Here is a 14,900-nt window from a genome sequence, read left to right as displayed (position 1 = left end):
GGGAAAATATTTTAACAATTAGTACGCATCCAATCCATGTACTTGCTCCAAACAAAAAAAAGATTATTTTGTAAATTATATTTTTTCTTCTCTAAAGGAATACATGACCTCATCTCCACATGCATTCGCTGAATATTCATTTGAATCTTATTCTTCCATGTAACTGCAAGACATTTCCTAGCTACTGCTAAAGCCAACCTCAATAAAGCAATTTGGGATTTATCTAATTTCAGCTCTAAACACAATGATTTAATATTACCTAATAAAAATATCATAGGATCCTATGTAATTTTAAATTTAAACATAACTTCCAAAAATTCTTTAATTTTATTCCATAAGGGTTTAACTGTCTCACATAGCCAAACCAAATGTAAGAAGGTTCCTACTTCCTTATGACATCTAAAACACGAATCAGAAGTAATATATTTAAATTTCTTTAATTTCTAAGGAGTTAAATATAATTGATGAATAAAATTATAATTTTATAATTATAATTCACATTCACAATCTTTGTCATACTATCTTCTCATATCGACATCCACTCTGCTGGCAGGATAATTTTCCCCAAGTCTTTCTCCCATTTCACTCTAGTCTTATCTACATCTGGCTTGGGAGTTTTGGTCTGCAATAAGTTATACATATTTGATATGAAACCCTTCCTAGTATCATCAGTAATTAAATTTCAAATTTAGATCTTCTCAGAAGACACAAAGTACCCCCAACGTTTTCTAACAATAAAGCTTTAACTTGATAATAAGTTTAAAAAAAAGTACTCAAAGGTACATCATATTACTCTCTGATTCCTTGAAAAGAAATAAAATGTACTGCCTCATAACAATCCTACCAATTTCACCCCTTTTTGTTCCCATAACTTCACTAATTGCTTATTAACCGTAAATGGTAAAAGTTTATTTTGAAATAAACGCATCTTAGCTGAGACTTTACCTTCCGTGCCTAACTCCTCATTCTTATTTATCCATATCTCAAGCAAATGCTTCAATACCGGTAAGTTATAACTACGTAATAACTGAGAATTCCAGTGATAAATAAATTGATCCATCCTCTTTTCACCAATCTGAGATAATTCAATAGTGGCCCAAACCAAAGGAGTATTCAATTGAAACATTCTATTTATAAATTTAAATTCAGAGTAGTGCGGAAGGTTAGGTAACCTAATGCATATTTCCATGTTAATTTTTGTAATGAAACTCTCACTAATTTGTCTTTCAACAAAAACTTTCTTATCAAGGAATTAATATCCTTTAAAAATTTCTAAGGTATCTTAGATTGAAACAAATATTGAATTCGAGGAAAAAATATTCATTTTGATACAATTCACCCACCCTATTAACATTATTGATAAGTCCTTCCACCTATTCAAATCATCTTTAATTCTAGTCAATAATGGTACATCACCTCCTCTTCTTGAACTACTTCCTCTTCCTCCTCTTCATCGCTGGCCTACAAATCAGACGGGGAAATCTCTTCTTATTCCTGGAATAACATTTGGTATGTGTCTGAGCCAGCAGAAACATTGGTGGCTGCAGCAATATCTTGGAACTCTTCTTGTCTGCGCATGCACGTCTTCCTGCACATACGAAGTTCAACATCTTCGTCTTTGACCTCATCACCCCTGGTGATGATGCTGTGGAGTGTTAAACTGCCTCCATAGGGGCCCATCTTGCCCAGGGATGAGCTCTCACCTCATCTCCCAGATCCATGGAGACTATAGGCCTTTTTACTTTGACGTAATTGTTCTGTCTGTGTTTGCAATGGTCTACCCTCCCTTAGATTTCATAGTTAGAGCATTGTAAAGTAGTTCTTAAGCAGTTTTTAAAAAGTTTGGTTAAATGTACTTTCCTTGTTTAGCACCTTTTTTACTAATTCCCAAGAGAGTCAGATTTCCACAACCTGATACTACATCTCATGATGTATCCATCTACTTAATCCTCGACTCCTTCTCCAATTTGAATTGTACTACCATTGCATCTTCAAGACCATTTGGTGACACATCTTCAGCCTTATCTTCATATTCAGTCATTGTCTTCTGCAATGATTTTGCAATGTCTTCAATCCCAATCATATGAAGCCTTTGCTTCTTCTCTTGCCAGCTTCTTTTTATTTCCACTTGTATTTAGTTTCCGTTGACTCAATTCTTCTCTAAGGTCCACAGCCTTCATGTCTTTAATACGTTGCTCCTTAACAGCAAAGTCAGCAACTGCTTCAGACATTTTAACTTGTCTTCTTCCACCATCTTTTGAGCACATACAACACAAGCCAAATCAACAGTCCCCAATGGACTAGCAGGAGCAAAATCCAAACTGCATTCAAACCTTCCACAAAATACACAGGAGAACACAGGCATAAGCCTACCACTTCTAATGGCTATAAAGTGCTGCTTTTAACAAACACGTTTCCACCGCAGCATCGGTCAATAATATAGCTGATTTTCGAGAATCGGCTTCACTAATGTGATTATAAGGGACTTTGCTATTAGATTAGAAACTTTAAATCCCTCTCTGGCCAATACTCATAGCGGATGGATGTGAATTACAAACTGCCCCCAACTCGAGGCATTTCCAAGATGGCTGATGTAAAACTTTCAGTATCAAACCAAAGCACAAATAATTTCTTTTGTTATCTTCTAACCTTCAATTTTCAGTTCCAAACAATAATCTTTAATTGACTAAATATAGAAACATCAATCCATTAAATAGTTGCTTGAAGACTAAGTGAGACACATGCTAGTGATGTGTTTCAATTATTTTCAATACAAATCCAGATGTATTTAAATTCTTTGTTTAACACGTAAACCTGAAAATTATCTTCTTCAACCTTTGTTGAAATGACTATTAATAACATCTGCACTAAAGCTCTGTGAATGCAGAATAACATTTATGCTAACGGTCAACTAATGCTATGAGCATTTCACTCAGCCTTCTCTATGTCACCGTCTTTAATATAAGACCTAAAGCTCACAATTTGCATCATATACTTCCACACATACTCGAAACAACACTCCAATAACCGAACACTGCGCACGCTCCACCCGGCACTCCAATACATGAATGCACTGCGCATATGCACAATAACAAAGATGGCTGCAGAAAGCCATAACAAACCCACGGACGTTTCCAACACTTGCAAGAACTAACGGGACGCTGACCTAACAAGGTAAGTAAACAAATAACACATTTTGGCTCTTACATCTACTCACTGACTTTTGTAAATATGAGAGCATTTTTACCTCTGTACATTCTCTGGTGGTATTATCAATTAATATTCCAGATTTACCTAGAGCTACTAAACAATGGTGTTTGAATCCTATTTTATTGTCTAATCCTGATTTTTTTGAAGTTATAAAAAATAAAATTGCTTTTTTAAAAAAATAATTCATCTTCAGAGGTCTCTGGTTTGGTAGTATGGGGCTCTTTTAAAGCTTATGTTAGAGGTAAAATCATTTCATTTATGGCTAATGTGAAAAAGAAAGCTAATTTGGAGAGAGATGAATTGGTCAATCAAATGAAGCTCATAAATCAACTGTATGCTGTGACCTTGAAACCTGAGCTTTATCAAAAAAGAGTCAATCTAAAAATTAAATATGACTTATTTCTTATGAATCCTATTCAGACTCAACTTTTGTAAAGTAAATCTAAATTTTATATCCATGGTGATAAAGCAGGAAAACTGTAAGCTAGTTATTTGAAAGGTTATACTGCTAAGTAACTTATTTCATAAATTCATAACGATAATGGGATTATTACTACTGATCTTTACTCCAATCTTCATAAATCAGAATCTTCTATTCAATTCTTATTGAGAATCTTTTTGATAATTTGACTGTTTCTTCGTTCTCTTTAGAAAACCAGAGTATTAGAAAAGCCTGTCCCTTCTGAGGAGATAATTATAGTAATGAACTCTTTACAATCTGGCAAAGTTCCTGTTCCTGATAGCCTCCCAGCTGAGTTTTACAAAACTTTTTCTCAATCATTGGCTCCCTATTTAGATGCAGTTTTTTTCTGAATTTTTTTATTATTGGGAAATTACCTGCTACTTTAAATGAAGCTTCAAATTAACTTATTCCCAAAAAGAATAAAGATCTTGTGGTGGCATGCCACTAGGCAGGCGAACCAGCTACGCTTGTAATCCACATGGTGGGGAAGCAGGCCAAAATGGCGCCATCGGGGGTTTCCCCTTCTCAGCACCAGGCTCAGAACCCCGCGCTAGGGGACCACATGATGCCTGAGTGACATCGCACCTCCAGCGCGGTTCTCAGCCAGGTCTGGGCTGGGAGTATAAGTTCAGCCTGGCAGCCAGCAATAAACCAGTGTTCTGCTCACTGAGCTCAACCCATCTGGTTGTGTGTTCTTTCAGTAGCAGGGTAGCTGCCACTACAATTGGTGACCCCCACTGGTTCAAACTTCTTTGAACCCAACATGAGCGAACTTGGGATCAGTGCTATAGCCGTCAAGCTGCCTGACTTCTGGTTTCAGGAGCTGGTTTGGCCAACTGGAGGCTCAGTTTCATCTCCACTAGATTTCATCCAACACGACCAAAATCTACCATGTGGTCACCGCCCTGGACCAGGCCACCGCCAAACATGTGCTGCACCTCGTTCAGCACCCACCTGCCGAAGACAAATATAGGACCACCAAGCGAGTGCTCACCAGATCCATCAGACTATCCAGATGTCAGCATGCCACTCGGATGCTGCACCTTGACGCCTTGGGGGACAGGTCCCCGGTGGAGCTGATGGACGAGATGCTCACGCTCACGGGTGATCACACCAACTGCCCACTCTTTGAGTGAATTTTCCTCGACCATCTGCCCGACGACATCCGGCCGTTACTGGCCCAAGAGAGCTTTACCAACCCGAGGAAGGTTTCTCAGAAGGCCCAAGTGCTATGGCTTGAGCGATTCCCGGAGGGCTTGGCGGTCCAGCAGGTCACGAGGCATGGGCATGACCACGCCAAGCTTGCCCTAGCACTGCGGTAGAACACTCGGCCCCTGCAGGGGCCACCAAGAGCATAACCAGGGGCACGGCATCTGCTCCAGGCCTCTGCTTCTACCACCAGCGCTGGGGAGCCAAGGCTCGGAAGTATCATCAGCTCTGCTCATTCCAGGGAAACAAGCAGACCGGCCACTATTAATGGCTGCAGCAGCTGGCCAAGGACACAGCCTCCTCTACCTGCGGGACTCAGTCAGCGGCCAGCGCTTCCTTGTCAACACTGGGGCCCAGATCAGTGTCATCCCGGCCACGGTCATTGAGTCCAGGAACCGACCTCGAGGCCCTCCCCTCCATGTGGCCAACGCAACAGAGATCCGGACATATGGGAACAAGACAGACCATTTCCAGATCGAACGGTGAAAGTTCTCGTGGCGGTTTACCATCTCGTCCCTTTCAACCACCATCCTGGGTGCCAAATTCAACCTTGCCCACAGCCTCCTGGTGGAAATTCAAGGTTAGGCACCTGGTAGATGCCCGGTCTTTCCAGGCCATTCACCTTGATGCCTCCCACACAGAGCAGCCGCAGATGGCCATGATAAGCACGCCCAGAGACGAGTTCCAGTGAATCCTGGAAAGTTTCCCGGCCCTCCTCAAGCCACAGTTCTCTGCTGCCTCACCACGCCATGGGGTGTTCCACCACATCCCCACCCAGGGTGCACCGGTTCATGCCAAGGCACATCAGCTCTCGCTTGACAAGCTCCAGGTGGCGAAGGAAGAGTTTTCGCATCTGCTGGAGCTGGGGACCATTCGGCGCTCCGACAGCCTGTGGGCCTCACCACTCAACCTGGTCCCAAAAGCCTCTGGCGGCTGACGCCCCTGCGGAGACTATTGACAGCTCAATGAGGTAACCGTTCCTGACCGTTACCCCATCCCTCACATCCAGGACTTTACGGCCAACCTGCATGGTGCGAGGGTTTTCTCCAAGGTTGACCTGATGCATGGGTATCAATGACTCAAATCCTGGTGCACCCTGAGGACATACCCAAGATGGCCATCATCACCCACTTTGGTTTGTTCGAATTCCTTCGCATGCCGTTCTGGCTAAAGAACACCACTCAGACCTTCTAGCACCTCATGGACTCAGTGGGCAGGGACCTGGATTTCATCTTCATTTATTTGGATGACATCCTCATTGCCAGCAGGGATTGGGCACAACACAAGGCCCACCTGTGCACCCTCTTCTCCCAGCTGGCCGACTTTGGCCTCACCATCAACCCAGCCAAGTGCCAGTTCAGAAAATAGTCCATGCACTTCCTGGGCCATACCATCATGTCCGAAGGAGCCATGCCCGCCACTACGAAGGTCGCAGCTATCAAGGAGTTCCCACGCCCAGACAACCTCAAGGAGCTGCAGGAGTTTGCGGGTATGGTCAACTTCTATGACCGATTCATCCCAGGAGCCACGTGCATCATGTAGCCACTATTCGCCCTCATCACATCCAAGCACAAAACACTCACCTGGACCCCAGAGGCCTGCAGTGCATTCGAGGCCACCAAGGACAACCTCGCAAAGGCCACCATGCTCATCAACCCGCACACCGACTTGCATATGGCGCTCTCCGTCGATGCCTGTGCCACAGCCATCGGCGTCATCCTGGAGAAGCAGGTGAATGGACGATGGAAGCGGCTGGCATTCTTCAGCCGGCTTCTCCACCCACCAGAGTGCAAGTATAGCGCCTTCTGCCGTGCGTTACTGGGCATGTACCCAGTGGTGCGGCATTTCCACTATTTCTTGGAGGGGAGGACTTTTACCATCTTCACTGACCATAAAGCCCTCACTCAGGTGCTTGCGATGGCAAAGGATCCCTGGTCAGCCCACCAGCAGCGTCACCTCTTCTTCATGTCGGAGTTTACCACTGATATTTGGCACAAGGCGGGGAAGGACAACATGGTCACTGATGCACTCTCACGACTGGCCATCTGCGTGCTGACACCCAGCCTCGATTTCGACTAGCTTGCCTGGGACCAGAAGTCTGACGAGGAGATGCGAGCCTTTAGGTCTGCCATCATGGGCCTGTTGTTCCGAGACCGCCCGACACCTAGCGGTGAAGGCACCATCTTGTGTGATGTCTCCATGGGCACCCCACGGCCAGTGGTTCCCTAGCAGTGGCGCAGGCAAGTCTTTGATCACATTCACGACCTTTCGCACCCGTCCATCAGGCCCACGGTCTGTATGGTGGCAGAGTGGTTCATCTGGCATGGGCTATGGAAGCAGATTGTGGGCTGGGCCAGAACGTGCACCCATTGCCAGATGTCCAAGTTGCACAGGTACGCCAGGGCGCCCGTGCAAGAGTTTGAGCATGTCCAGGAACGGATCAGCCACATTCACGTGGACATAGTCAGGCCCTTACCAGTTTCCCGGGGCAACTGTTATCTGTTCATGGTGGTAGACCGCACCACTCGTTGGCCCAAGGCAATCCTGATGCCGGACACCTCCACGGACTCCTTTTCCCAAGCACTGTTGCACAGTTGGGTTGCCCGGTTTGGCGTTCTGAATCACCTCACCAGCGATCAGGGCACCCAGTTCACCTCTAAGCTCTGGGTACAGCTCGCCAACAGGTTGGGGATAGAGCTACACTGCACCACGGCCTATCACCCGCAGGCCAATGGGCTGGTCGAGCGTCAGAACCACCACCTTAAGTCGGCACTTATGGCTCGACTCACCAGTCCCGACTGGGTGGACGAACTGCCTTGGGTGCTCCTGGGCATCTGGTCCACACCCAAGGAGGATCTGCAGGCATCATCAGCTGAGCTGGTCTACGGCACACCACTGGCACTGCCCGGTGAGTTCATCAACGCGCCTCACAACCCCCAACATTTGCCGCACAAGCTACTTCCCCACCTCCGGGCCCACTTGGACTCCTTTGCACCATCATCGCTGCCCAGACACTGCACATGGCCATCTTACATCCCCAGCGAGCTGCTCTCCGCAGAGTATGTTTTTATTCGGTGGGGCCTGCCCGTGGCACCTCTAAAGAGACCTTACGAGGGGCAGTACAAGGTTATCCAGCATTCAGGGACTACAATCACTCTGGACATCGGTGGCTGGTGGGAGCTGTTTACTGTGGACAGGCTGAAGCCAGCTCACCTCGACCTCACTGAACCAGTGATTGTGGCCCAGCCCAAGAAGCAAGGTCGCCCAGCTAAAAAGGACATTGGCACCGGTTCTGGGGGGGAGGGCTGTGTGGCGGCATGCCACTAGGCAGGCGAACTGGCCCCGCTTGTAATCCATGTGGCGGGGCAGCTGGCCAAAATGGCGCCATCGGGGGTTTCCCCTTCTTCTCAGCACCGGGCTCAGAAGCCCATGCTGGGGTCCACATGATGCCTGAATGACGTCGTCGCTCCCCAGCGCGGTTCTCAGCCAGGTCTGGGCTGGGAGTACAAGTCCAGCCCAGCAGCCAGCAATAAACTAATGTTCTGCTCACTGAGCTCAACTTGTCTGGATGTGTGTTTTTTTCAGTAGCAGGGTAGCTGCCACTACAATTCATATAGGCCAATTTCTCTTTTGAATGCTGATGCTAAGATTTTGTCTAAAATATTGGCCTGTAGGTTGGAAAACATTATTCCTCTTATTATTTCTGAAAATCAAACTGGTTTTAAGGGTCGTTATTCATAGTTTAATATTCTATATTTTCCTGCTGTCTCATCTTTTGAGTGTGTTATTTCCTTAGATGCTGAAAAAAACCTTCAACAGGGTGGAATGGAACTATTTATTTAAAGTGTTAGAAAATTTAATTTTGGCCCTAAATTTATCAATTGGATTAAATTGATAAATTTATCTCTTGTTGCCTCAATCCTTACCAACTCTTTAAAATCCAAACTTTTTAATCTTTACTGTGGAACTAGGCAAGGTTGTCCTCTTAGCTCTTTGTTATTCAATTTGAAGTTAGAACCATTAGCTGTGGCCTTTCACCAATCTGATGATATTTTTGGAATCTTAGGGAGTAGAAGTGTTCATAAGGTTTCTTTATATGTGGATGATCTTTTGCTGTACATTTCAGATCCTGATCATTCAGTTCCATCCATTTTGTCATTGCTTCATGAATTTGGCCAATTTTCAGGTAATAAATTAAATCTTCAGAAAAGTGAGCTGCTTGTATTGAACTCTTCTTTAGATACTACCCTTCCTTTTAAAATAGCTAAACAATCAACTTAATTAACTTAAAAGTGTTATTATTACAAATACTATAATAATTTGTTAAAAGAGAATTTTCTTACTTTATTGAATCATGTTAAGAAGTCTTTATCTCAGTGGTCTCCTCTTTCAATATTCTTAATTGGGCAAATTAATGTTATTAACATGAATATTTTCCTAAATTTTTGTAAATTTTTTAAACTGTTCCTTTTGTATTCACCTGACTCAATTATTTTCTCATATATTTGGAAATATAAGCATCTTTGTCTTAATAAAATTTTCCTTCAAAACCTTAAAAAGAAAGGAAGTTTTGCTTTACCTAATTTTAGATTTTATTAATGGGCAGCTAATATTAGATTATAATTTTTTGGATGCATTTTAAGGATGGAATGGATGTTCCAAATTGGATTAATTTAGAAATTAATTCTACTAAAAATATTCTCTTATTTTGATATGGAACACAATTATCTTTTTCTGCTTTCAAATTAACTGATAATTTTGTTGTTAAAGAATTTTGTTCGAGAATTTAATTTCAATTTAGAATTTTTTTTGGATTTCATAGATTTTTAATTACTAGCCCTATATTAAGTTGAATTAGCTAAATTTTATCCCAATATTTCTTCGAATAGTGATAGATGTAAGACTGAAGAAGGTATTTTATTACATATGTTTTGGTCTTGTCCCTTTCTTTCCAAATTTGTGAAGATATCTTTCACACCTTAGCTTTAGTTCTTAATGCAAATCTTATACCTAATCCTTTAGTTTTTGATTCAACTAAAGTAATTGATTTGAAATTAACTGTGTTTCAATTCCATGTAGTTTATTTTGGTTCCTTTATTGCTAGACAATCAATATTGATGAGAGGGAAAGATGCTGTCCCTCCTACTCGTACTTCAATGGTATATGACATGATGGCATGTCTAACTTTGGAAAAAAAATCAATGTTCCTCTATGTAACTGATATAAACTTTTCAAGTTTATGGGATCATTTTATTAATTTTTTTCATAATCTACAAGATCATTTTGATCTTGTCTTGTGAGTTTGTGTTTCTTTTAAATGGGAGTGAAATTGTATGTATTTATGAAATAACTTTGGAAGGGAAGGGGATAGAATTTATAGACTAGTAACAACTTTTTTTATCTTTTTCAATTAGTCACATATTATAACTGATTAAATGATTATTTGATTATTTCCTTTTTTGTTTGATTATTATGATATCTAGTTTATATGTCTTTCTTTTGTGTATTTCCTTTTTTATTTTACCTCTTTACATTTAGATAAATATGGCTTCTACTTTTTGTATTATTGTAAAATTTAATACAAATTTTGAAACAGAACTCACTTATTATTTTAATAGATTAATGACAGTTAAAATATTGCCAATGGGGATTGATGAGGAATATATTGAGCAATCCATTTCATTATCTTTGCTGCTCATTTCCATACTACTCTCACTTTCACATGGTCAAATGCTGACTCCATCAGAAGATATGTTAGCAATCAATATCTTAGGGCAAGACCACAGGCTCTCAGCTATTTCAACAACACTTATGCCCATCTTGCTTCCTGGAAGGACTTTGTTTCATTTTCCCAATTTCTCCATCCTGTTGCACTAGTGGAAACAGCCATTTTAAAAAAATTTTTTAATTTATTTTTCACACTATGAACCATATTGACCAAAATACATATAAACATTTCCTTCTTGATACAATCCTAGTTATTCCTTTTATAATTTTATGTGCTTCTATAAGATAGCTCCCTATTCTTCCAAACTCTAGTGAGTATAGTCCCAAATACCTTAATCTTTTCTGATAGGCTAACCCCTCTTATCTCTGGAATTAACTTGGTGACCTCCTCTGCACTGTCTCCAAGCCCATTATATTCTTTCCAAAATAAGAAGACCAGAAATATACACAGTTCTCCGTAAAGCCTCAACAGCACCTTGTGCAGTTGTAGCAGAATGTTCCTGCTTTTAAAATGAATAATTTTAGCAATACAGTACAATATCTTTCTGGGTCTAAGTCAGAAAATTAGGAAGCAAGTGATTACTGTATTTGGTGTAGACTGTAGGCCCCAATAGCCTCAGGACACTGAGGAACAGAAAAGTAGGCATATTTTGGAATTTTCAGAGCCGAAATGACGACATTTCAGCTTCAAAATTTTTAATATAAATGAGAATTTCTGATTTTTCTGAAATCCTCAATTATCTGAAAAGATTTTCAGAGCTAAACTGATGTCACTTCCGGGTCCAAAAATTTTTCTGATAACTGAGGATTTCAGATCATCAGAGTTGTGCTGTATTTTGAAGAGGCCTGCTATCTTTCTGAAATGTGAGGAAGGAACATATATGGGTTGGGAAAAAAGTAACAGTGATTCAGGGGAAAGATTACAATTAATAATATAGAATAACAAAATATTAAACAGAAATTATTCATATTGTACATATTCAAAATCAAAAGTATCCTTAGAAATACATCTACCTAATTTAATTTTCAGCTTTATTATAAAAGAAACCAATAACTTCACAGCATTGTTTCGAGACTTTCATTTATTGGCAACAAGGAATCTCAAGGTTAACGGGTGGAATGGTGCAGATCTGCAGTTCACATTGCTAAACTCCAGCAGATTTTAGATTTATTGTCTTAGTAACTACATATCATCACATACAACCCTGAAATTCCTTTTTCCTGAGAACATGGCAGAATTACTATGCAAAAAATAAACTGTACACGGTGTAAAATATAAATAAAGAACTGTAAACAAAATGACTGTGCAATATAGAGAGAACAAAAAAGAAAATAAATAAAGTGCGCAAGTAAGAGTCCTTAAATGAGTCCCTGATTGAGTTTATCATTGAGGAGTCTGGTGGTGGAGGGGTAGCAGCTGTTCCTAAACCTAGTGGTGCAAGTCTTGTGGCACCTATGCCTCTTTTCTGATGGCAGCAGCGAGAACAGAGCGTGTGCTGGGTGGTGAGGGTCTTTGATGATTGCTGTTGATCTCCAATGGCAGCTCTCCCTGTAGATATGCTCAATAGTTGGGAGGATTTTACCTGTGATGTCCTGGGCTGTGTCCACTACCTTTTGGAGGGCTTGATGCTCAGGGATATTGCTGTTTCCATACCAGACTATGATGTAGCTGGTCAGCACACTTTCTACCACACCTCTGTTGAAATTTGCCAGGGTTTCTGATGTCTGACCAAACCTCCGCAAACTCCTGAGGAAGTAGAGGTACTGGCGTGCTTTCTTCATGATGCCATTGGATGTTGGGTCCAGGAAAGATCCTCTGAGATAGTGACTCCTAAGAATCTATTTGCTTACCCTCTCCTCCTCTGATCCCCCAATGATCCCTGGATTGTAAACCTATGGCTTTCCTTTCCTGAAGTCAACAATCAGCTCCTTAGTTTTGGTGGAATCTAGTGAAAGGTTGTTGTTGTTGCACTATTCAACCAAGTTTTCAATCTCTATCCTGTAACGCTGACTCAACCTCTTCCTTTATTCAACCCACTACCATGGTATCGTCAGCAAATATGTTGATTGTGTTATTGTCGTACCAAGCCCCACAGGGGTTTCTATAAAAATACAACTAAGGATCAAGGTAGTGAAAGATATACTTCCTCTAAAAACTATAAAGGTGAGGCTTGGAGATGAAAATATGTCAGAATTATCTCTAGGGTTCTCAGGAATAGCACATAACCTAGAATTACCTTTCCTTCCCAATGCACCAACCTGTTGTTATTCTAATTTTAACAATGTTCCTTTAGTACCCTCATTTTCTTCTTTTATTAGTTTTTTTTAACCTCATGACGATTGAACATAGAATATTATAGTACAGTATTAACCATTTGACCCACAATATTAGGCCGACTGATTATAAACCTACTCAAAAAATTAAGTCTTCCTTACCTTATAACCCTCTATTTTTCTTTAATCTACGTGCCAGTTGTGGTGCGCTGTTGAACAGAATCAGACACACACAAGGTAAAAATTGTACAACGGGCTTTAATCCACAAAGACTTCCACAGAGCCAGGCTGGCTGTAGCTGCAGTAACTCTGAGAGACTTTGGGAGCTGGCGCAGGCTTATATCCTAGAGGGTGATTGACACCCAACCAGGTGGGGCTTGATCCATTCAGGTCAACTGATTGACAGCTGGCCAGGTGTAGTCCTGTCCCCTTTACTCTCCTGAAGGTACAGAGGTTGCCCCCTGCAGTAGGCCAGTGGTGTACCACCACACCAGTCTAAGAGTATTTTAAAATATCCCTATTATGCCAGCCTCCACCACACTCCTGGCAACACATTTCAGACTCCTCCTACCTTGTGTAAAAAAAAATTACCCCCGAACTTTCATCCTCTCATTTTGAACAGAAATTCCTCTTGCATCTTAATTATCCCTAAACTTTCATCCCCTCACTTTGAACAGAAATTTCTCTTGCATCTGAATTACCCCTGAACTTTCATCCCCTCACTTTGAACAGAAATTCCTCTTGCATCTTAATTACCAGGAAAAATTACTCCAGAAGATATTTTTACAATGGAACTTGCATTAGAAACTGTGAACACATTTTAAAATAAATTTTGTATATGCCAACAGAAAATATCAGTGACTGAAAAAACAGATATTGCCTTTGATTTGATGAGAAGAAATAACAATTTTTAGTTCCCAATAGACAATTTCTCTTGTTTCTCCTCTAAGATCTAAGGTGACTTCATTAATACCAGACAATGTTGAACGATATAAAAAAAATAATGTAATTCTGAAAGAAGCCACATAGATAAAAGTAGGCCATGTGGAAGGACTAATGAGAGTAATCTAAAAAGATCAAGAACCCAATGAGGTATTCCATGAGACAAGATTATAACACCGACTCACCTTCATCTTCTTTGGGATAATTAAACTCTTTTTCATGCACTAGGAAAACTGCATGTAAGGAATACAACTGATACAATGAAATCATGAATTATTGATAACTGCTACATTTTAATTGATATTGTTACCTCTGTTGTCATTTGTATTTTTTTTGTTTTTTTCCGTATTTAGTATTTTACCTGATTTCTTAATAAACATGACTGTTTATCATCTATATATTCCCTCAATTACTTGTAAAATATGACTAACATTTTGATGGATTTGCACATTCCACATTCATTTTAAACACTCTATCTCAGAAGAAACTAGTGAAAGATTAAGTTAAATATCAGCAAGTACTTTGACTCTCACAAAATGGTAATAAAACATTTGGCATTGACTTCAGCCTCAGGTAGCTAAAAACCAACAGTGGAATAATTTAAGATACAATTTGAAGGAAATGAATATTTGTAGAAGGATGCCAAACCAGGACAAATAACTATCCTGTAATATCTGATGAAAGATGGAGTGAACCTACCTTTCCAAATTCTCTTAGTGTGTGTGTCTGCAGTGGTAGTCCGGTCTCCTTTGAGTCCTTCAGAAGAGCTAAAAGAAAACACAAAAGATATGCCGTTGAAATTGAAATGAAGCACATAATGCAAAATATGGAAATATATTATTAAAAATATTGGTAATACAGGAAGAAAGCAATTCATATGGATGCAATACATGCATTAATTTTGAACAGTAAATCTGCAACATTCTGATATGCCATCTAAAGCTAAAAGACTGTTACTTATAAAGCTATGTAAGTAATGAATTATAATCTTCACATCGCAAGAAATATTCCTCATTATGGAGATTCTAAATGGATTGCCAATTCACTGCCCAGGTGTAGTGTTCGGGATTAATCA

General features: G+C 40.7%; 1 protein-coding gene across 5 annotated transcripts in view; it reads right to left on the bottom strand.

Annotated features, from left to right (window-relative positions):
- The window catches only part of pde4dip (phosphodiesterase 4D interacting protein), a 564,002-nt gene that overhangs the window by 465,340 nt on the left and 83,762 nt on the right, over positions 1 to 14,900 (bottom strand). For all 5 annotated transcript variants that reach the window (XM_069938250.1, XM_069938253.1, XM_069938249.1 and 2 more), the window contains exon 3: positions 14,525 to 14,592. In XM_069938250.1, the coding sequence (XP_069794351.1) occupies positions 14,525 to 14,592 (68 nt within the window). The remainder of the gene's footprint in view (positions 1 to 14,524; positions 14,593 to 14,900) is intronic.

Source organism: Narcine bancroftii, chromosome 5 (assembly GCF_036971445.1).
Source record: "Narcine bancroftii isolate sNarBan1 chromosome 5, sNarBan1.hap1, whole genome shotgun sequence".
Lineage (NCBI taxonomy): Eukaryota > Metazoa > Chordata > Chondrichthyes > Torpediniformes > Narcinidae > Narcine > Narcine bancroftii.
This window is presented reverse-complemented; position numbering and strand designations above follow the sequence as displayed.